This window comes from Gigantopelta aegis, chromosome 5 (assembly GCF_016097555.1).
Source record: "Gigantopelta aegis isolate Gae_Host chromosome 5, Gae_host_genome, whole genome shotgun sequence".
In the NCBI taxonomy this organism is placed as follows: domain Eukaryota; kingdom Metazoa; phylum Mollusca; class Gastropoda; order Neomphalida; family Peltospiridae; genus Gigantopelta; species Gigantopelta aegis.
This window is the reverse complement of record NC_054703.1, coordinates 9638869-9664586: the sequence shown is the minus strand read 5'-3', so window position 1 is coordinate 9664586 and position 25718 is coordinate 9638869. Positions and strand designations below refer to the sequence as shown.

The window sequence follows — 25718 nt, the reverse complement described above, 5'->3', positions numbered from 1 at the left end:
CCAAGGTGACAAAAGCCAGTACATAAACTAACACCAGAGGGCGCGTTGAAGTGCCTTGCAGATGCCTAGCTGAATTTGTCCGTAACCTTGTAAAGGTCAACTGTAAGTTGCGGCTTCGTTGGACCTAAGTAATTATAAGGATGTTCAACACTAGGATAATCAAACTCGGCAGAGTGGTTGAAACTACTATTTGATGGAAAATATAATAGTGTGTTACTTCATCTGTAGGAATCCATGCAGCTTCCTTGACTTCTGCATCAAGAACAAACGGCACAGTTAGCAGAAAAGACAGACCAAACAACGTGGTAAAAGTCATTGGTGGTTTTTTTCCTGGTACACGGTATTTCCCGCTTCAGTAAGAAACAGACGCAGACGTATCTGTCGAGAGAAATTCCAGCTGCCAGACATGGTGATAGATCCATTAAAGAGAGCTTTAATACTAACGAGAATTTGCACATAGCGTTGCTCAATTTAGCAAACTGCTGTAGGGAAAACACCCTTTCAGTTTCACTGATTAGCATTATGCTTAGTAACTACGAGTCAGAAACAACTAAAACCTTCAGGTATACGGAATAAGATAAGCTATTCAGTTTACAATCATAATGGACACCAAGATGTTACCAATGATACCCACAACACATATAAGAAACAACGTCCCAGTAAATAGAGCCATATACTTCGAAATGTGACCATCTTTCAAGAGATAATACGTCATAGGTTGGTGATGGATCTTCGTTTCTAAAAACAGTTTCTATAGGTAAAGTTGTTAAGACCAGTCTTTATAAAGCTGGATGTTTGATTCACTGGAAACGCTTGCTGTGTTGAGGGTAGCATCTTGTTTGTCATCAGATATCTCCTGCAAAGAGAAATATATTATAATTATCATTGCCACTAGTGATGCTGGATTTTAATCTACATTTTAAAGGGTCATACACTAGCTTTTAAAGACTGAGACATATTGTTCACTATGGAGACGTTTAGATAAGCAATGGCTTAGATAATTGTATTCGTTTATTCAACACGTGAACTGTTACAGTAACCATGTACACATCATGTGTTTACAGTGTGAGCATCTATTTTGATGGTTGGTTACATGCTCACAATACCGGTACGGCTTTGATTTCAGATCGCGCTATTCATATTTATCTTTTTAAATAGTTTATTTATTTTAGCACATACTATTAGTATCGACAAATAAAGACATCAGCAGTCCGACCGTAGCTGATAGCAGGTGGAGGGTGGTTTAGTGCTATGCAATTTGGAATGTCCCATATGTTTAAGCCAAAGAGAATGGGTGCACATTTCGATGAAGGAGTTTAGTCGCAATTTGGAATGGTCGGTCCAAATGTAAAGGTAGGGCACTACATGTAAGTTTGGAATCAGTAGGCCCAGAGTAGCTCGTTAATTAGACCTATGTTGTGCTGACATGTCTGTCTAGGTTGCCTATAGGGGCCCTTGCGAAATCAGGTTTACGAGCATGTTTCATATAGTGTAGAGCAGGAAAGATAAAAAAAAAATCCAAACAAAAACAATCAAATTGTTGTGGGGTTTTATCTTTGAACAAACTGCATAGATTTTTTTAGCCGAGAAACCGATAAGGTTGCAAAAAAAGAAATAAATGTTTTATTTAACGACGCACTCAACACATTTTATTTACGGTTATATGGCATCAGACATATGGTTAAGGATCACACAGATCTTGAGAGGAAACCCGCTGTCGCCACTACATTGGCTACTCTTTCCGATTAGCAGCAAGGGATATTTTATTTGCGCTTCCCACAGGCAGGATAGCACAAACCATGGCCTTTGTTGAACCAGTTATGGATCACTGGTCGGTGCAAGTGGTTTACACCTACCCATTGAGCCTTGCGGAGCCCTCACTCAGGGTTTGGAGTCGGTATCTGGATTAAAAATCCCATGCCTCGACTGGGATCCGAACCCAGTACCTACCAGCCTGTAGACCGATGGCCTAACCACGACGCCACCGAGGCCGGTCGATACGGTTGCATGCTAACTGCAATTGGCATGATTATAGTAGATACAGTAGAAGTGCGGGTCGTATTGTATATTAAGTGAGACTGACAATGATTTCTATTTCTAAATAAAGAACGTGCAACTCATTATATTTCAGAAATATCTCCAGTAATGGTGTCTTTTATGACAAATTCTTAGAAACAAACTATGGACCGAATTTACAAAGTGTGTTTTATGTTTTGAACGCGTGTAACTGCATGCATACTGTTTCATGCACATAAGCGGGATCGACTGGGTAGTTTGTAGGCCCATGCATGTGGCTGAGTTAAAGAGCATCTCTTTACGGATGCCTCAATAATTAATAACGCATCGTGGTTAGTCTTGAATTTGCGGGCGATTCGGTGCCACAGGTTCGAGTCCCAGCAACGCCATGGGACAATTTGTGAATCCAGAATGGATTTAATTATCCCCTGCGCCTCTGCGTTAATATATGTGTATGTTGCAGTCAACCTCGACATACATACGGTATATAGATATTCATGCATCAATACATTCTAGCCAGTGCCAGGTCTGCCCACTGTTTCATGCACGTAAGCGAGATCGACTTCGTAGATCGTAGGCCCATGCATGTGGTTGAGTTAAAGAACATCCTTTTACGGATGCCTCAATAGCTCAGAACGCATCGTGGTTAGTCTGCAATTTGCGGGAGATTCGGTGCCACAGGTTCGAGTCCCAACAACGCCATAAGACAATTTGTGAGTCCAGAATGGATTTAATTATCCCCTGTGCCAGTGCGTTAATATCTATGTATGTAACGGTCAACCTCGACATGCATACGATATATAGATATCCATGCATCAATCTTCTGCTGCTGTAGTTGGCGCTAGCAGAGACGCGGTGTGTTTTGTCACGATTGATTCAGTTTCAGTGCGTTTCCTTTTTAACTGGTATCATACTCGCCAGACGGTAAACTCGATGATCGTCCAACGGACTACCTTTGTAAAACTCTTAGTCGCCCTTAGCCAATAAAGCTTGCCACGGGCGACCGGGCGACTGCTAATTTCCACACACACACACACACACACACACAAGAAACATTGAAAAGGTTTGGCAACACCGTTTCACGTCATCCATTGTGGGTGGGATTTTAGCTGTGGGAGTAGATCCACTACCGGGATCACTATCACACGTTTCAAGTGTACACTCTTATATTTTTATTTAACATTTGGACTTAAAATAACAAGTTAAAATGACTAATTGTAAGAAAACCTAATCCAATACCGTTTATATACCCAATCCCGCTTTGATTGTTACCCGCTTTTGATAACTGCCGCGGTTTCGTAGGCCATCACTTTCAAGCGACCGGATTAACTAAATATTAATTAGGCGTACTTGGCAATAACAGCAAGTTAATCCACTGGCCTCTAATTATCGACCACAAACATAATAAATTAAAAGGAGGCGCTTGACTTGGTTTACTGCATTTATCGACAACATTTTATTAAATAATAATTTTAATTTATGGAAAATACGTTTTCAACTTCGACAAAAATATACAAACTATATAGTAAATATGTCATATGGGACCACATACGTCATTTGACATAACTTGTGTATATTTAGGTCACAGTTTGAGATAAACATACAAACTCTTACATGTTTATATAGAGAAACGGTTCGGACCCATTTCTTGCTTTAAGATAGCGTGACGTTTGAGAAAATGGAGTTGGACATATAGAGAGTTTACTGTATATATATTGTCGCGAACACACCATGCGAGTGTGATTACACAGACAAAATGTAGCAGGGTTCGTTTGCTTGAAACATCAACTTGAAACTTCCATTAATAAACACTTAACTGGAAATGAACACAAAATACATTTTATAATGGCGAACACCCAGAAATTATCTCCCCCTTAGAGGTGGCGTCGTTACTATACACCCTAGAGTCTCGCTTTAAGCAGTTGCTCGGTAGTGTGATTTGACGCCACTGACCATATAAAATTACTTTGTCCACCTCTGTACGAACAGGAAAAGTAGTCATTGTTGGTTTTTTTCAGACGATGAGGCATTGCACAAAGAATGTCTGGACTGCATAACGGATCTAGTATATGACAAAAAAATAAATAATAATAAAACCCCACCAGTGAATCGCTGGAAATAGAGACGTTTGTATGCCATTTATTTTTAATGAATAATTTCACAGACTAAAAGAAAAGATGTTTTAGAAACAACACTTTTTAAATGTATGTACGGAGTGTATTTGAAAGTGGGGATGGGGTGGGGGTACCAGTAATGTGTTGTCTGTTAAAAGGTGGTGTTAGAGAGAGAGAGAGAGAGAGAGAGAGAGAGAGAGAGAGAGAGAGAGAGAGAGAGAGAGAGAGAGAGAGAGAGAGAGAGAGAGAGAGAGAGTGGGTGAGTGAGTATACATGTATTTGAGGGCCCAAACCTGTTTGTGGGGGTTCGGAGGCATGCTCTCCCAGAATAAGTTTAAATATCATATGTTAATACAATATAGACTGCATAGTGAGATGTGGTGTGCCCATTAATGCGTAAACAAATTTGTTTCTTGAAACCGACACTACCTAAAAAAAAAAAAGGCTTACCCTGATTATTTTCCCCTATTTTTTATTTTTTTTATTTCAAGTTAAAAAGAGTACAAATGTTGTTTTTTTTAAACTTTAGACTGACCCTACCTAATATGTTTTAGTCATGTTCCCAGAGTTTTAAGTACAAGGCAGAATAAAATTATATTTTCTTCATTTGTTAAACTCTATATTTGATTATTCCTTTCTTAATCTGTCTATAGAGGGCCTACTAGTTGGGTATCTCTTGTGTAAGATGTATGTAGGATGCATTTTCTTTTTATACTAAGCATATCTAAAATTACTGACAAAAACATTACCAAAGGATGCTGTGATGGTGGTGTACACAAATAACTCCAATGAAAGTGAAAATGCTGAAATTAAAGTAGTTGGTAGGAGTAGCCTGTGTGGTGGCCATGGAGTGAGTCAGTATCTATGCCAAGTGTCAAAACAATGGGTCAAAATTATGAAGGCGTTTTTTTTTTTTTTTAACCACAGATGTTTAGCACCAAATTTAAAATGTGCTGAGATGTTGTAATACAAATATTCATTTCTTTTCATTATTGGTTATTCTATGGAGACTGCAGAGCTTGTTTTGCAATATGAGATTTGATTAAATACTTGAGGCATAACAGAACCAACTGTTTGTTTTTTGCTACTGACCCCAAAACAAACTGACTGTAAGAAAATACTTTCTAAATTATAATATAGAATTTATTTACTTAAGTATCCTTAAACTGGAAATTTTAATATTTGTTCAGTTTATGTATTACCTTTTAAAACAGATGTGGGTTTTTTTCTGGGGGGTTTCTCTTCTTCTTTTTGTTTGTTTTACTAGACTAGTTTGGACACATGTAGCAAAAACCCAACATTTTATTCTGCAGTGACTATTAAGCCGTATAACAGTTATAATACTTTTACTTTTTGGGGGAGTATGTTGACTACATTATGATAAATTCTAGAATGGCAGTGAAAAACCCCACACTGTTGAACTGAAAATGTAAATACCAGATAGTTATTGTTTATGTGTAATTGTGATCACATATTCAACATGAAACAAGCCATGTGTGAATACTGCGTGTAATGCATCTCTTGAAATTAATGTTAAGTGAGTTTAATTATTTCTTGTTCCATCTGGTTTTAGAAATCCACATTTGTAAAATACCAGTATTTTGTTTCTTTAATTTATAATTTATTACTCTTACAGCCTTTGGAGAGACAAAAAAAAAGTATAATGTCTAAAGCAGTTTTCAATTGCTGTTAATTGTATTATCAGTGGAATTCATGGAAAGTCGTGCATTTTCGTGGTATGAACCATGATTAAGATAATTTACAGTGGACTTTTCTTGATATAAGTACTGAAAAGTAGAATATTTAGATACTGGTATGTCAAATACATTTATGTTAAAACAGGCTCAGTGAAATCAGAATTCCTATCAGATTATGTCATTCTGTACACAAAAATTAAATTATTTACATTAACAAATTATAAATATTGCAAAACAATACCACTATCATTTCCAATTTTATGAAAATGTGCATAAAAAAAAACCCATTGTTATATTTCTACTTACATGTAAAACAGAAAAAAAAGAAAATTAATAACAAAAAACAGTATATTCAATATTTGAAATTTCCTATCTATTTTTCATCATTTGAAAATTTAGTATTTATTTCTGTAATTATATGTTATGTTATTTTTTTTTATTATTATTACATGTATATATATTTAATGAATATCTAATAATGTAATAATGTAATTATATGTTGTTATTTTTTATTTTTATTTTATTTTTATTACATGTATACATTTTTAATTAATATCTAATCTAATCTAATCTAACATTTATTTGTGTTACTATAACTTTAATAATTTTGTTTGAGTTGGGTTTTGGGTTTTTTATTTCATTGAAATAATTTATTACAAAATAATTATGTTGACAAATTTGGTTGAATTTACACTACTCTGCAAACGAATAATGTGTGGAAATAAACACGTATATCTCCATAATAAATCGCGATAACATAGAACCCGGAAGTAAACAGCGAAGAATGGAACGTGGCGTTTTACAAATTAAAACTTTATTAAATGCTGTTACAGGGTGGTTTTTTTTATTGCAAACACTCAAGTATTATCAGTCAAATATGTACAGATTTAATGGTTTTGGCATGGTGGATATATGATTGAAAGTTGTAAGAACGGTAAGAAGTAGCGAACATGGTTGGGGAAAAACCCACGATATGACTGAACATTATTTTGTTCTCTTTTTTTTCCTTCCATTTTGTTTTTAATCACCAACTGCGGAATTTCGTAGATTTATATTATGTACTTTAATATTTAGCCGTTGTACGCTTCAGTCACATACATGCACAAAATTAGGTCGGGAATAATAGAGTGGATATACCGATCAGTGCGTTACAATACAAATTTACAAACCGGAATGGTGTATAGTGCACGAGCGCCACCTGTCGGGAAGTCTCTGATTGTGTCCTATTAAATAGTAAACTTTATTTATACTACTGTCGGAACCAAATTGTTAACAACTACAAAACATTACTCTCCTACCTTTAATTGCCGTTAGATTTCCTTCAAAATTTGTCCAGACACAATTCGCAAAAAAAAAACCCCACTACAAATATACAGATTCCACACACGAGACTGCAACGATGTCGCCGATATCGTCTTTGCTGTGATTGCACAGGAAAAAAATACGTGCAGTTTTCTACCGTCTGCCATGTTGCTTGTTTATGGAATACTTTTCAAGAGGGGTGAACGCCTCCAAAGTATGTGACACAATTAATATGAAATCAATGATCTTTAGTGGTATCATTTAAAAAACAACATAATAATAATAAAAAATAATAATAAATAATATGACGTCATCACGTTTGCTTTTATATCATAACATGTTATGACGTTGTTAGATTAAGTCCTATCCTTTCACCCCTCTTGGAGAATATTAAAAAAAAGAGGTCAAAATGGCAGCTGGCACAAAATTACATGTTTTTTGCCCTATGCGCTCTCAGCGAAGTCGATATAGGTGACATAGTTATCATCTGGTATGTGGAATCTGTGTCATTGTAATGGGGTTGTTTTTTTTTTCAATATTTCTGTCTGGAGAAACTTTGGAGGAAATCTGACGGCAATTAAAGGTAGGAGAGCAATTTTTCGTAGTTGTTAACAATTTGGTTCCTAAGTTCCTAAGTGTGTCCCTGTTTTGACTTTATTAAACTAAAGCTCTTTCTAAATTCCTAAGTTTGCCCTTGCTTTGTTTATGTAAGTAAATCGCTAGTGAAGGTTACTAAGTAAACTCTAAATCCTGGTAAAATATTAAACTATACGCCAGATCTGCCGAACACTGTTGTTTAGTGTGACAAATCTAAATTCTGCTCTAATAACTATACGCCAGATTTGGTGGTAAACTACTATTCGCCAGATCTGGTGATAAACTAAACCACTATAGGCCAGGTCTGGTGGTGACAAATCTAACTTCTGCTTCAATAACTATACGCCAGATCTGGTGGTAAACTACTATTCGCCAGATCTGGTGGTGAACTAAACCACTAGAGGCCAAATCTAAATTCTGCTTCAATAACTATACGCCAGATCTGGTGGTAGATCCATAGGCACTTGATGACAGGATACTTAAAATATTGTCAGTATACTACAATATACCCCTCATAAGGACCCTCTAAGAAAGATAATAATAATAATAATAGCATAATAATAATAATATAAATACAAGTAGTATAATTGCATCATGAAATTTAAAATATGATCAATATTTGCAATAATTATCAGAAACCTTGTTTTATTTCCATAAATTAGCGTCCCAACCACTAAAACGTAGCCTATAGTGTTACAAGGCTTAACAAGCGTTTTCCCGACACTGAACGCAAAAATATAAATTTGAATATATTAATATAAACGTTTTTAAATCTCTAAACTGGTTTATGAAATTGCCAAAAAATGTCAAATGTAGATATTATACAAAGTAATTAAAAAACTTACATTTTCAAAGTCATATATAATCTGATGAAGTGTTTTTAATACCTGATGTTATCATATAATATCTTACATTTTCAGTGCAATTAAAGTATCCTGGAGTACTCAGTTTCCGGTCTATTAACAATAAAACGCCTCTCCGCACCTGCAGTTGCAGTCTACATCCAATGTACCAGAATCATTAACAGCCTTGGTTATACTACTATTAAAATAAACCAACAAATCTTTGAAATCTTATCTGTTTATATCTATGTAAAAACACAATCCCTACCTGGTCGGATGTTGACACTTTGAGCAATCCTCTCAGTTGTCGGTCTATGTTTAGAAAGTGTACCAGTCTAATTGTCGGTCTGTAAAATGTATGGAGCACCACGTGGGGCCTAAATTCATGGTGAAAAACAGAACCAGATGAACTTGAAATCGTAAATAAAGTAACATTTGAACACATTTACAAACTGTATATTCACATGATCTATTCTTCCAGACAGTGTGGGCACAAAAACGTTGTGTGACGTCTCACAACCCTTTGCTTCACGTAAAATTTCAGATGCACCCAGTGGTTACAATTTTCACATTGTGCCCAATTGACTAATTCAACACAATAAAGATTGTTCAGCTCAGCTGGTTCAAACAGTTCACAGACACAGCATTTTTCGTCATCATTGATTTCCACATCACTGTCGCTGTCAGCAACGACTGTTTCCTTGGAACAAACTTTCTATTTTGTACTTGTGCATGGAACAGGATCTGCAGCTGGTGTTGCACACTTTTGCAGGCATTTCAGTTGTTGGTAAAGAGGGCTTTCAGAAATGGCTGTTCCTCCAGTTTTTACAGGTTCATACTTTTTTTTCGTTGTCGTTTTTTCAGTGAGGTGTTTCAGTGGATCGATGTTTTCAAAAAAATGTGTCCATTTCATTTGGTCTGGTGTCTGGAGACTTGCCTGTAAAAAGAGATGACATGGTCAGCTGGTTCTTGTCAATAACTTCTGCATTTAGAGGATAGATCCCAGTCTTCCGAAAACTTGATACTAAGTTCTGATGAGAGAGGACCTTTGGGTATACTTTGCAGATGATTTCACCTAAGTCGTACTTTGTAATGGCCTGTGTAATTTTTTTTCTCATGATACTCGCACATTCGGAGTACAGATATCGCTTAAATGGGCCAAAGCATCCAACATCTAGTGGTTGGGTGAAATGGCTTGTGTGAGGTGGCAAAACAAACAGTATTACCTTGTGTTCTCTTGCCCACTCAATCAATGGAATATTAATATGGCTAGCATGGCAATCATACATTAGTAATTTCTGGTCCGAATCAGAACCCATGCAGTATTTCAGGAAGTGATTTTGTAAAAAGTCCATAAACAGAGTGTTATTGGACCAGCCTGTGTCTGACATGCAGTTCTGTGATAGGTCTGCAGATATCCTCTTGCCTTTAAATATTATAAATGGTGGAACACAGGTGCCGATAGCATTTCCACATGCAATGACAGTTGCTGTTGATGATCTTGAACTTACTACAGCTGCTGGCTTGCTTTTTTTCAGACAGACTACCATACCTGGTTTATGTTGACAGTTAATCCCAGTCTCGTCTACATTATAGATGCAGTGAGGTTTGTTAATTAAGCCATATTTTTCCATCACATTTTTAAGTTCAGAGAAATAATGTTTGAATGCCTCAGGTGTAGCACAGTTTGCCCTATATATCTCTGTGCTTCTCGGTCTAAGCAACTGCAACTCAGGCCATCTCGCCAAAAATCGACAAAACCACCCATTGGAGAGGGATTTATCACCTGGCAAAAGAGAGAGGAAGTGAGCATAATCGGTAGCTAAGCTGATCACTTCTGCCCTTGAATAACCGTATCCCAATGAGGACAGATAGGTGATATGATTCACCAGGTTTCTTTCGTGAGCTTCGTCAAACATTGGTCGTTCTCCTGTACCAAATCGTAGGGGGTCACGTACCTTTCCTGATTTTCTATCACCAAGAGTTTGTTTTGGTACACCAAAAACTGTTGATGCCTTGTACATAGACATGCCATTTTCAACTGCTTTCCATGCTGCAATTAAGGTCTCAGGTTTGTATGATCTTTTTTTCTATTTTTTTCAATCTTTTTAGGAACCTGAAACAATTTAGAAACATTTCACTACCATCTTGCTTGAAATAAATATTCAGTTGTGTTTAATAAATGATATTTGTTACTTTTATTTCTTTTTTTCATCTTTTTAAATTATTTTTTAAACCATATCCAAACAAACATCATCCTGATTTTTAAAATTATTTATTTGGTATTTGATGCAGTTGGCCAAAATGAGCTTCCATACTTTTTTTTTCCCTACGCGGGCTTTGATTGTCACGTGATTATCACGTGACTTTCCACACGCAGGCAAACGATGTTTGGAAGCTGAGCTCTGTCGGTGATGATTGCTGCTTATTAAGATGTGTACATTGAGGTTGTACGTTATTTAGAGTGAATCTACAATGCAAAATGAGTGTTGTGTATTATTCAACCTTTAAAAAAGTTAATTCTTACCCGTTTTTTTCTCATTTTGTCATCTGTGAGTTACGGTGTTGCAATTCCAGTACGCAATTAGTCCGATGTCAAAGTCCGCGTGTGCGCAAACTTCGTTATAAACAAACCGTACCAAAATAGAACGACTCGCGGGATAGGCCGGAAACTGAGGTTAAGCGATATGTGATATTTTTCAGATCACATACTTTGAGAATTTGATAACTTTGCAAATTAGATGTAAATTAGTCGAGGTCTCGGCACTATGTTTATTGACCTTTAAGCAAACGTACCTGGGTGACACTCCATGTTGACGTATGCATTCAGTCATCAAAACAAAACAAAAAATTAATGGCAATTTGACATTGAAAGCTGTCCAGCGTTCAGAAAACAAAACACGTTAGGCATAACTTTATTTTGATGTAAGGACATCCAAAATGACGTCATTCGAGTTTGACGTCATTTCCATTCAAAAATACACCGCGCCACATATTCTTACGTCATTTGAATATCTAGTAATGGTGGACTGGAATTAAAGATGCGTGTACAGTTTACAAAAACACGTTGTATTAAGCTTATATGATAAAGAGATTATTACCCTCGTGTATTTCGGTATTGTCAATATCATATATTAGGAATAAAAATAATGTATTATCCTCGCATACTACAATTTGTATTTATTAATATATGATATTGACGATACCGAAAAACACTTTGGTAATAACCTCTATATATCAACGTCATAAGGTATGTTTCAAGAAGCATATGATACAAATTAAGTTGTAAAAGTATTTTTTAAACTTAAACGCGAATCAAAATGCTTAGGATAGGGTGCTGTTATAACAAACTAAAACAAAACAAAAATAGTACTGAATGTTTATCGGACATTGGGCTTTCAATCACAGTGACTAGTAACTCAATGCAGTAACCGCCGTATCATGTGCTAGTGTCATTGGGAAATGGTTTATAATCCTGTCATCAATTACCGATGGGTAGATCAACAACCGTGGCGTGAACTATAAAAACATGTTCCGTCAGATCGCTAGATTTCAGAATAAAATTACATTAGTAATATAATAAATAATACTATATTACTATTACCAAATAACCTATTCTATTCAGCTAAAAGAAAAACCTTGTTTGACGTAGAAATAATTGTTGACGGTTAAGAAATTACAATCTATCAGCGTATTTACTAAAAGTTATACAATTTCTACCTATAAAATAATACGTAAGCCCTGGGAAGAAAATACCCACACGATTATATCCTCCAATATATTTGTATACCAACTTTCTCCTGAAATCTCGCCCTACTCATAGTTTTATTGAATTACTTCTTTTCCAACTAAAAATCACAACACATCTTTCCTAATCAGCGGACATTGAAGCAACTGCGCGTTAGGGATATTGAAAGACCGTCCACTGATCACGTCACCAACATGACGTCATACTAAAGACGTCATACTGGCGCCCTTTTAGACTCAATGTAAACACAGTGTACTTCTATACAGTGCTAGTTGGGCGTTTGTTTATGTACCGAGACTAAATCAAATCTTATGTTTATCTGATTAATAAAACAATATTAGTTTCGTTATAAAGGTGGAATAATTATGTATTCGTTGCTCTAATTCTTTTCTTTTTTTTATAATTTCAATATATATAATTTTCAATTTAAAAAAACCCACAAAAATGTAGCAATGGATTTTTTTTATTTGCACTTCCCGACTGACAGGAATCACATACCACGGCCTTTGCCCAGTTGTGGTGAAAACTGGTTGTAACGAAAAAAAAAAAAAAAACCCTTGAAAAAACAACACCTCCAGCTGAACGGATCAACCGAGAAGGTTCGATCATGCGACACTGCTCTGTTGCAGATGTAGTTTGACTTAGATGACGATTTAACATTTAGCCCGGTAGAGTACATGTATTGCTTTAGCAGTGCTCCCTGGACTTTTATTGTTCTTTATTCATCGGTCAGTAAGACTGGTAGGTACAGGGTTCGCAACCCGATACCGGCTCCCACCCAGAGCGAACTTTAACGACTCAATGGGTAGGTGTAAGACCAATACAGCCTCTTCTTTCTCACTAACCACTGATAGCTGAGGTGTGTGTGCCCAGGAGAGCGTGCTTGAACCTTAATTGGATATAATCACGAAAATACGTTGAAATGAATGAACGAATGTTGTTGTTTATTAAATTGACTGAAGCAGGAAAACAATTATGGTATTGTGACTCGTCTGATGCACGGTCGGTTTAGGATCGATCCCTGTCGGTAGGTCCAGTGGTAAAGCGCTCGCTTGATGCGCGGTTGGTTTGTGATCGATCTCCGTCGGTGGGCCCATTGGTCTATTTCTCGTTCCAGCCAGTGCACCACGACTGATATATCAAAGACCGTGGTGTGTGCTATACAGCCTGTGGGATGGTGCATATAAAATATACCTTGGTACTAATGGACTATAATTCAAAATTACTAAATGCTTAGCATGCAATAGCCGATGATTAATAAATCAATGTGCTCTAATAGTGTCGTTAAACAAAACAAACTTGTTTTAACCGTCGGTAGACCCATTGGGTTATTTCTCGTTCTAGTCAGTGCACCACGACTGATATATCAAATACCGTGGTGTGTACTATCCTCTTTGTGGGATGATCTTTGGCTAATAGGGGCGGGACGCAGCCCAGTGGTACAGCTCTCGCTCGATGCGCGGTCGGTCAGGGATCGATCTCCGTCGGTGGGCCCATTGGGCTATTTCTCGTTCCAGCCAATGCACCACGAGTGGTATATCAAATACCGTGGTGTGTGCTATACTGCCTGTGGGGTGGTGCGTATAAACGACCCCTTGGTACTAATGGACTTCCCTTGCTGCTAATCGAAAAGAGTAGCCCATGAAGTGGCGACAGCGGGTTTCCTCTCTCAATATATGTGGTCTTTAACCATATGCCTATCCGTACATAAAAATGTGTTGAGTGCGTCGTTAAATAAAACATTTCTTTCTTTTGATACTAATACAAACGTTTGAGTTATATTGTATTAGTTGGGAACATAACGCGAGATTAAACAATATGGCTGTGCTTGCCTATGATATATTGTCAGTTTACGCCTAATCCTGCTTTGAATCACAATAACGATGTGTTCAGTGCCCTTTCTGACCTGGACAGAACTTCGTTTGTAACCCTCATGCTGGAGCGTACGCCTATGAAGGTTATTTAGACGCATGATTACTATAACACGATGGTGACACTACAGTAATGAGCACAGGGTTTTAACAACAAATCATTGAGACTTCTCTTCAAACAGCACATTTAACAAACGACGTCTTTATCCGACATCATTATTCGATAGTTAGTAATCATCATCCAGAAGATTAATTACTTTTTGAAAACGCATTTGGTGATTAAAGTTTAGATACTCATGGACGAACGTCGATAACAAACACAACTTATGGAACTACGATGTGTAAACACAAAATAATGATTAACATTACATACCCAGTCAATCTTACTATAATGATAAAGGCCTTTTGAAACCGTGTAATAAATTTATCCTGGACAATCTGGACCGGTACTTTTAAATGGGGGATTCCTTTTTTTTCTTTTTACTGCAGTTAGTGCCTTTTATATACTTACGTCATATATGATTTACAAATGACGTCATATCGTATTTGAAACATTACAAACAGCATAGTTACGAGGTTTTGTCATTTCGCCGACGATATACAGAATAAAATAACGCAGACAAATGCTTATATAAGTAACTTGAAAAGATGTTCTTCGAGGTATATATCTAGCAAACACGAGTGTGGTAATTGAAATACATACGCAACATAGAATGATAAAACAATTATGCACACAAATATATATGGTCAAATCTAAGAAACAATGTACCGATCAATACCAACATAAATTATTAATACTTCATATCAGATAATCAGAAAGAATACAAATACATATTAAAATAGCTCAAACAATGTTTATAGAGGTACATAAAATGCTTGTTTTCGAGGTACTTACGATTGTGTTCTGTATTTCGGAACAAAAATGAGAATGTTGCGACTTCTACCTTAACGCACAACTGGTGTAACAAAGGTCGTGGTATGTACTGTCCTGTCTGTGGGATGATGCATATAAAACATCTCTTGCTGCTAATCGTAAAAGAGTAGCCCACGAAGTGGCGATAGCGGATTCCTTCTCTATATATGTGTGGTCCTTAACCATATGACTGACGCCATATAACCGTAAATAAAATGCGTTAAGTGCGTCATTAAATAAAACATTTCTTTCTTTGTAATGGGTGTGGTACTTCCAGTCCAATAATCAATCAGATTCTATTCTAATTGCGATTGACAGGACCTTTATATTTATGTCTCTTTCTCCGCAGCAATTATTCGATAAATCAAATGAACTGGATCACCGTCCTCGGTGGTGTCGTTGTATTAAGCTATCGGACATAAGGCTGGTAGGTACAGGGTTCGCTGCCTGGTACCGGCTCCCATCAAGAACGAGTTTTAACGATTCAATGGGTCAGACCACTACACCTTATTTTCTCTCTCACTAACCACTAAGAGGTTATAAACTAACGGACGGTCCGCTCTCTCTCTCACTCACTCACTCTCTCTCTCTCTCTCTCTCTCTCTCTCTCTCTCTCTCTCTCTCCTCTCGCTCTCTCTCTCCTCTCTCTCTCTCTCTCTCTCTCTCTCTCTCTCTCTCTCTCTCTCTCTCTCTCTCTCTCTCTCTCTCTCTCTCTCTCTCTCTCTCTCTCTCTCTCACGTTCTCTCTCTCTCTCTCTCTCTCTCTCTCTCTCTCTCTCTCTCTCTCTCTCTCTCTCCGCCAGGGTCAGTGGTAAAGCGCTCGTTTGATGCGCGAGCGGTATGGCATCCATTGGACAATTTCTCGTTCCAGCCAGTGCACCACAACTGGTATATCAAAGGTCGTGGTATGTGCTATCCTGACTGTGGGATGATGCATGTCAAAAAGATCCCTGGCTACTAATGGACAATGTAGTGGGTTTCCTCTCTAAGACTATATGTAGAAATTACCAAATGTTTGACATCGAATAGCAGATGATTAATAAATCAATGTGCCCTAGTGGTGTCATTAAACAATTTTTTAGTGTTTTTATTTTCTTTGGTAAAACAATTACTTTTTGTTTTCGCTTGAGATATCTTTTTACACATTGTGTTCATTCATACATTCCGTTGATTAAAGAAGCTGTAGAAATATTTTGGCGCCTGTTCTGACAGCTCTCTAAAAGTGACCCTCCTCGGTGGCGTCATGGCTGGCCATCGGTCTACAGGCTGGTAGGTACTGGGTTCGGATCCTAGTCGAGGCATGGAATTTTTAATCCAGATACCGATTCCAAACCCTGAGTGAGTGCTCCGCAAGGCTCAATGGGTAGGTGTAAACCACTTGCACCGACCAGTGATCCATAACTGGTTCAACAAAGGCCATGGTTTGTCCTATCCTGCCTATGGGAGGCGCAAATAAAATATCCCTTGCTGCTAATCGGAAGAGTAGCCCATGTAGTGGCGACAGCGGGTTTCCTCTCAAAATATGTGTGGTCCTTAACCATATGCCTGACGCCATATAACCGTAAATAAAATGTGTTGAGTGCGTCATTAAATAAAACATTTCTTTCTTTCTTTCTCTAAAAGTGGCATTTCTCCTATAGACAACAGTTACAACCGTGTATCATGATCGTTTTCAAATCACCTGAATGTGAATTGGAGCTGGGCGTAATCCAGTGGTAAAGCGCTCGCTTGATGCGCGGTCGGTTTGGGATCGATCCCCGTCTGTGGGCCCACTGGACATTTGACGTTACAGCCAAGATATCAAAACTGGTATATCAAAGACCATGGTACGTGCCATCCTGTCTGTGGGATAGTGCATATAAAAGATCCCTTGCTATTAATGGAAAAATGTTGCGAGTTTTCTATCTTAATAATCAATGTGCTCATATAGAACATCCGACATTTTGAATATAACAATGCGTCAAAAAACTAAACAACAAACAACAAAAACGGGTACATATGGCAGTCTCATACCCTGCAGTGCATTATTTCGGTAAGTAGTCTTCAAAAAGTACAATTAGCAAATTACGGTAATGATTTTTGTTTTGAAAATTAAGTATTTAATTATGTCGGCGAAGTGTATTTTAGGAAAACAATTAAAATGTTTTTAACGACACCACTAAAGCACATTGATTTATTAATGGTTGGCTATTGGATGCCATCACATTCGGTGATTTTCACATATTATCTTTTATAAGAATGAAGTCTAAAGATAAACGCCACACAATTGATATATACTTGTAAGCAGTTTAAATTTGAGTTAAAACACAAACCCTGGGTCCATGACCGCAGATAACAGTAAATACAAAACTTAACTAAAATAGATTTCACCGGTGTCATGTAATTATTGTTAGATTTCACCGGTGTCATGTAATTATTGTTGGATTTCACCGGTGTCATGTAATTATTGTTAGATTTCACCGGTGTCATGTAATTATTGTTAGATTTCACCGGTGTCATGTAATTATTGTTAGATTTCACCGGTGTCATGTAATTGTTGTTAGATTTCACCGGTGTCATGTAATTGTTGTTAGATTTCACCGGTGTCATGTAATTATTGTTAGATTTCACCGGTGTCATGTAATTGTTGTTAGATTTCACCGGTGTCATGTAATTATTGTTAGATTTCACCGTGTCATGTAATTGTTGTTAGATTTCACCGGTGTCATGTAATTGTTGTTAGATTTCACCGGTGTCATGTAATTATTGTTAGATTTCACCGGTGTCATGTAATTATTGTTAGATTTCACCGGTGTCATGTAATTATTGTTAGATTTCACCGGTGTCATGTAATTGTTGTTAGATTTCACCGGTGTCATGTAATTATTGTTAGATTTCACCGGTGTCATGTAATTGTTGTTAGATTTCACCGGTGTCATGTAATTGTTGTTAGATTTCACCGGTGTCATGTAATTATTGTTAGATTTCACCGGTGTCATGTAATTGTTGTTAGATTTCACCGGTGTCATGTAATTATTGTTAGATTTCACCGGTGTCATGTAATTGTTGTTAGATTTCACCGGTGTCATGTAATTATTGTTAGATTTCACCGGTGTCATGTAATTATTGTTAGATTTCACCGGTGTCATGTAATTGTTGTTAGATTTCACCGGTGTCATGTAATTGTTGTTAGATTTCACCGGTGTCATGTAATTGTTGTTAGATTTCACCGGTGTCATGTAATTATTGTTAGATTTCACCGGTGTCATGTAATTATTGTTAGATTTCACCGGTGTCATGTAATTATTGTTAGATTTCACCGGTGTCATGTAATTATTGTTAGATTTCACCGGTGTCATGTAATTGTTGTTAGATTTCACCGGTGTCATGTAATTATTGTTAGATTTCACCGGTGTCATGTAATTGTTGTTAGATTTCACCGGTGTCATGTAATTGTTGTTAGATTTCACCGGTGTCATGTAATTGTTGTTAGATTTCACCGGTGTCATGTAATTGTTGTTAGATTTCACCGGTGTCATGTAATTGTTGTTAGATTTCACCGGTGTCATGTAATTGTTGTTGGAAATCGGGATGAATTAGGGGGATGGACGTAGCTTAGTGGTAAACCGATCGCTTAATACGTGACCGGTCTAAGATCGATCCCCATCGATGGGTGCATTGGGCTGTTTCTCGTTTCACTCAATGCTCCACAACTGGTTTAACAAAGTCCGTGGTATGTACTATCCTATATGTGGGATGCTGTATATAAACTATATCTTGCTTCTAATTAGAAACAGTATTACATTGTGTGACGGCAGCTGGTTTCCTCTCCCATTATCATTCGGAGAATGAGATTGGTCAGAATGATATTTATGCACGTGTACCCTCTGGACATAGATTCCTGTTACAACGAGTGGATGTCATGTTATCTAACAGGTCTGAGCGATGTAGACATACATGCATTTGAAAACCATGTGTTGTAACAAATAGTCTCCAAAGGGATTGGGCGTATTATTATATTTCTTACAAATTCTGAAGAAAAAAAAATGTTTTACTTAGTTTACGGAATGACTACTAAAAACGACGATCGAATATTGACTTTGAAAGCGTGAACATTAATGACGCCACAGACACAAATGACGTAATAAATAGTATGAAGTGTTTACATTTACTCGGGTCACTTGGGTCCTGACCTGAGAACAAACAATCACGTAACATGTTTCAGACAAAATTGGTCTACAACGAACTAATTCTGGAGCATTCACATCTGCTTCAATGAATGAATCTGCAAATAACATAAACCTCTTTACCAAATTAAACTATGATTGTACGAGATAATTGTCAAAACATTAAAACTGTAATTTGTATAAACATTTTAATTGAACAAACCTAAACTGTTGCACAACAGATTAAACACATCCAACACTGAAACTGTAATTAATTTACGAGCTCGAACTCCCGCAATGTAACATAATTTAACCATAATAAATTATATCACAAAATCACGTCAGTATGTCTTGCTCAAAATAACAATTTAGTTTGTTTTGTTTAACGACACCACTAGAGCATATTGGTTGATTATTTATCGGCTATTTGATGTCAAACACATCTAGCATAGAAACTGTAACTCATTTACGAACTCGAACTCTAGGAACGTAACATGCTTTAACCATAAGTAAGGTATATCACAAAATCACACGTCCGTGTGTCTTGTTCAAAATATGTGGACACACAGACAGTCAGGGAGACAAAACCAGAGACTGATTGACAAGCAAGCTAAGAGACAGATATTGAAAAATTGAGGGGCATACATGGATCATATAAGGAACATCAAAGTCAATCAGAATCCTATAAAAAAACCCACAAAAAACACCCAACACACGCACATACGCACACACACGCACTCGTGCACAAACTATTTCACACTCTCACTCATGTATTACCGAACACACACAGACACACGCACTGACAAAAACACTCACGTGATAACATACGCGATAGCTGACAATACTGAACTTGTGATACCAGACGGGCTAGCTGACAATAGTAAACGCATGGTACCAGATAGGCTAGTTGACAATACTGAACTCGTGGTGCCACATGGTCTAGTTGACAATACTGAACTCGTTATACCATATGGTCTAGCTGGCAATACTACACACGAGATGCCAGATAGTCTAGTTGACAATACTGAACTCGTGATACCAGATGGTCTAGTTGACCGGATGGTCTAACCAGTAATAATAAACTCGTGATACCAGATGGACTAGATGACAATACTGAAATCGTGATACCAGATGGACTACCTGACAACACTGAACTCGTGATACCAGACGGACTAGCTAGCAATACTAAACGCATGATACCAGATAGTCTAGTTGACAATGCTGAACTCGTGATACCAGACGGACTAGCTAGCAATACTAAACACATGACACCAGATAGTCTAGTTGACAATGCTGAACTCGTGAAATCAGATGGTCTAGTTGATAAGTATACTAAACTCGTGATACCAGATGGTGTGGCTGACAACTATACTGAACTGGTGATATCATATGTCCTAGCTGACACTACTGCACACATGACATCAAATGGACTGGCTGACAATACTGAGCACATGATACCACAAACAAAAATCTATCTAACAATATTAAACTCGTAATTAGGGGATAACATCACTGTGTTTCATTGTTAACTATAAGGATCTATCACCAAATTTGGATTTAGGGACGAGAAGAAGTCGGGTCCCTAAATCCAAAATGTGTTTGATAGTCCTTATAATTAACAACGAAACAGTGATATTATCCCTATTCTAATACTACAACTATTAGGAGTATCTGTAAGACATTTCATTGTGTTTTTATTAGAGAAATCCCACAAATATATATAAAAAAAACCCTTAATTATCTATTTTCCTTACTTACGATATTGAATGAAAACGCTTGTAGTAAGTAAAATTATGACGTAATATTGTTTTGTTCTCTTCACATGGCGTCACTGACTTAGGAGCTAACCAAATGGCAAATTTATCAGCATTGTAGTCTGTCTTTTGAACATGATTTACTGTAATAGAGGATACACTAAAATGAATATTTTCGTTGGCTGTTTTATTTCTGTTGCAAGACATATGGATATGATTGGGCTTTACATTTGTGAGCGGTGTTTCAACCTCATATTGAATTAGTTCGAGGAACTCGCCTGGTTTAATTGTGTACAAAAAAAACACGTTGACGCGGTAGGTCTACAAGTTTATAACTTGCTAACACATTTTCACTTAAAGTTTATATAAATGCATAAAATAATATGCATTTACTAAAGGGCAAGTGTTATTTGCAATTGTTTTTTTTAGAATTGTGCGATATTTTAAAGCAGTTAATGCTGTTTAAAATTGCGTTTAAAAAATTAAGTCATTTTCATCTTGTCTTCTTTATCAATTGTATGGTCACAAAAAGTATGTTCTAAACAAAAATAAGGTACTTCAGATTGTGATATAATTATTGTTGATGAACACAAACTAGAAGAGCAGTCCACAAGACACATGCTGGTGACTGCTGTGCTCGATAAGTGACCGGACTTTACTTGGGGTGGGTGCACGTTCGTTGCTGCTAACGAAGTGTTAAAAGTTACAATGGCACGAAATAATAACAAGAAAGTAACAATAACATCATTTTCATCTGAAGTTAGTAATTTTGTTGAAAATTATTTATACCGATGTTTAAATATAATGCAAGACGTGGAATAAATATACTAACGAAAACACGACACATGAGGCTAAGTGACAGCATATTGGACAAGTTCTCGGACTTTTGTCATCGTGAGAAATCCTGGTTGCCCATGGACGCATACATCTACCGTCCGATTTATCAGGAAAATTAACCAATGGAAAAAAAGGCTTATATGAAAGTTGTATTAGAATATCAAATTAACTATCTAATAATACTCATGCTAACAGGTGCACTAGCTAACAATACTGATTCTGTTTTTATACTGGTCGCACTATCTAAGGATACAGCATGCTTGATACCAGATATACCACCTCAATATACCACACTCAGATACAGATAATGTCTGCCAGATAGCTTCTAAGATCTTCAACTCATGAAACCAGATGGAGAGAAAACAAACATCCCTCAGATATTGACATATTCTACGAGACAACTACACAAGATTGTCAATTCATAAAACCAGCTGGGCTACAATCTATTCCTCAATGTCTGCCGTCTATTTGATAGACACCAGCGATAAACTAGTGGTTGCAGAATCCGAACCAACGACGTTAGGACGAATATTTGTCATCATCGCTTGGTGCAGTCGACTTTCGTGATTCCATTTCAAAGTGCAGCATGTCAGTCGTTTGTGAATGATCTGCCGATAGTTTGAAGAACTTCCAACCAGGATGTAAAAGTTCTGTGCAAAATTGAATAAGTAGATTATCAAAGAGATTGACCAGATGTTACCCAATAATGCCATATATTTAAAATCTCTGTCCCCTACTCGTATTGAAGCAATAACTGCCTCTGATATTGCACCTGGTACCATGGTGACAAATGCCAGTACAGAAACTAACACCAGAGGGCGCGTTGGATTATCTTGTTGACGATTTACTGAATTAGTTGTTGAACTTATAAAAGTGTTTCGGAAGTCGCGGCTTCGTTGTATTTGAATAACAATAAAGATGTTAAGCACTAGAATAACCAAGCATGGTAGAGTGGACGAAAATAATAATTGAATGGGCATGAAATAATACTTAACTTTTTCTGACGGAAAACATTCACCATTCACCAGTTCTATGTAAAAAGGAAAGGGTAAAATTAACACTACAGTCAGACCAAGCAAACTAGAACACAAGACAATAGCTTTCATACGGGTTAACAGTCTGTCTCGCCTTAATGGAAAACAGACGCATACGTATCTGTCTATTGTAAGTCCTACCACCAGCCACGACGACAGCATTCTAAAGCCGAATGGTAGCATACACATGGCTATCTTTATTTCTACAACTTGCACTTGAAAGTATATCTTTTCAGTTTCATGGATTAGCGTTGTGATTAGCAAACAACTGTCAGAAACGGCCATAAATTTCAGGTAGACTGAATAAGATAAGTAACTAAGTTTCTTGTCTCCCATCATAATGAACACTAGGGTGTTCCCGATGGTTCCTATTAGAGTAATGCACAACACGATGCCCCAGAAAGCGTCTTTATATTTGTCGAAATCCGACCACAGATCCAGAAATGATTCATCATTGCGTTTTAGTTCTTGTCCATCGCCAGAATAGTTTCCGGAAGTAATGTTGTCACGATCAGTAGACGTCTCTATAAAGCTGGGTGTTTGGTTTACTGGGAACAATGGTTGAGTTTTGAGAGGCATCTCCTTTAGTGGTAGTCTTCAAATTATCTGCTGCAAATAAACCAATCTATTAACAACATTGCCAGGGACACGTTTGTTCTTGTTTGATTTGTTTAGTTTGTTTGTTTGTTTGTTTTTGTTTTTGTTTAATTATTATTGATTGTTAGTAGTACTATTACAATTATTTCCATAATTAAAGTAATCCTGACTTTCTGCCTGAAATATTAGGTTGTCTATATTCACTGAGATTTGTTTCGCATTTTAATATACGTCCTATTATATCTTGCATCATCTGTATACTCAAGTGATAATTAAATGCTGCAACGAGCGCCACCACCTATCCTAGTCATGTTTCGTCATTATGTAGACGAATTTCGTTATATTTGAATTTTGATGCAATGATTCGACTTTTGTAGTTCAGTTTTCATTTCATGAATATGCACACAGTTGAAACAAGCAAGTCAATTTCGCCGACATGTATACAACAACGCGTTTAAAATTTCAGCACGTGCACAAGGACACCAAGCTTGATTAATCTTCAAATCTCTATGATATCTGGATAAATTTGACCGGCCTCGGTGGCGTCGTGGTAGGCCATCGGTCTACAGGCTGGTAGGTACTGGGTTCGGATCCCAGTCGAGGCATGGGTTTTTAATCCCGATACCGACTCCAAACCCTGAGTGAGTGCTCCGCAAGGCTCAATTGGTAGGTGTAAACCACTTGCACCGACCAGTGATCCATAACTGGTTCAACAAAGGCCATGGTTTGTGCTATCCTGCTTGTGGGAAGCGCAAATAAAAGATCCCTTGCTGCTAATCGCAAAGAGTAGCCCATGTAGTGGCGACAGCGGGTTTCCTCACAAAATCTGTGTGGCCCTTAACCATATGTCTGACGTATATAACCGTAAATAAAATGTGTTGAGTGCGTCGTTAAATAAAACATTTCTTTCTTTCTTTCTGGATAAATTTGAAACATAGTGAAACGGGGAACTACTCTCCAAACAAGATTAGACATCATACCCATAACATTTACTTTCCAAAGGTACGTGCGTTTTTTTAGAATTATAAAAAAAAATAGTTTGTAGTCTAATAAACAGGATGACTATGAACACTTCGGATGTTCACAGATGAATAAACTGAGGGAGAAACTGTAAGTAATGTCTGATTCCACAAATGGCGCTAACAGTGACGAGGTAATGTTTAAAATCTAGGGTCGAACACTTTAATCTTTTTTTTTTTTTTTTTTTACTGAACCGTATTTCATTGGCCATCGGCTTTTGGGGGGGGGGGTTGGGGGTGGGGGGGTTGGGTTTTTTTTTAATACTGAATTGCATTTGTTTGGCATTCGTGGGCCATATATTTAGTGATACGTTTTAACGTGAACACAATATCTCATCCACATACCAATAAGCTTTACGTAGTGGATAAGGAATTAGTACACTGTTCCCTATTTGTTATGCATTAACACCAAAGCAAAATAATTTCTTGTGATAAGAATTTGATGAAGATTAACCTCAACTGAATAATAGTTCTGTAACTCAACATCAGAGCATTCAAGTTAAGTTTAATGAGTCCAGGAAATGTGAGTAATTTTCTGATTTCTCGAATAATTCAATATATTTTTGTCTTTATTTATGTGTTTGTTTGTTTGATTTATTTATAAGAAAATAATTATATTGTATTTCATTTATTATTTACTGAAAATATTTTTAAATTTCAATGCAAATCCCCAGCCTATTTCCCGTTAGTTAGTTTTTTTGTTTTGTTTTAAATCAAATGAACCACCGGTTACCTGAATTCTATGTTGATCGATCTTAAATCATATTTAGTTTTTCTTGTAATCTGTACCTAGTTATTCCATCTGCATTACGATCGTATCTGAAACCTGTTATATATGTCTCCATTAGTAGCAATGGGTCCTTTATGTGCATTTCTCATTTTAGACAATAGAGCATACATTGTATATCTCCGCCCCGTTCCACGAAGCGATTTTAGCACTATCATCGACGTAAATAACTACTATCTCGACTTTAATTGTTTTTCAACGATCGCCTGCCCATTCCATGACGCAGCGTAGCTTACTATCGTGGTAAATTACTCAGAACATTTACAATAGGTACGAAGCAGTTGTAAGCCATTAACGTAGCTGTCAAATAGCAGTTAGATGATGATTTGTTCATTTCCTAACAAGGATACTAACTTGTTGTGTAACAAATGGATCTAATATATACCAAATACCTTTTTATGAAACTCGGCGTTAGATCAAAAACATTCAAGGCCAAACGACCTTCT

The 25718-nt window shown here is 36.9% G+C and overlaps 1 protein-coding gene and 1 long non-coding RNA gene across 2 annotated transcripts; both read right to left on the bottom strand.

The window, feature by feature from the left end:
- Window positions 1-564: 564 nt before the first annotated feature.
- Window positions 565-14678, bottom strand: LOC121373562. Its single transcript, XR_005958095.1, has 2 exons — window positions 14561-14678; window positions 565-856 (listed from the first exon to the last, which is right to left on the bottom strand). It is a non-coding gene; the product is annotated as an uncharacterized LOC121373562 (long non-coding RNA).
- Window positions 14679-17765: 3087 nt separating this feature from the next.
- Window positions 17766-18647, bottom strand: LOC121372923 (probable ATP-dependent RNA helicase ddx42). The gene has a single exon (XM_041499357.1). The coding sequence runs from the start codon at window positions 18645-18647 to the stop codon at window positions 17766-17768; it is 882 nt and encodes a 293-aa protein (XP_041355291.1).
- Window positions 18648-25718: the final 7071 nt, after the last annotated feature.

Coding starts and splice junctions, on each gene's coding strand:
- LOC121372923 (XM_041499357.1), bottom strand. CDS start 18,647: ATGACACCGGTGAAATCTAACAACAATTACATGACACCGGTGAAATCT.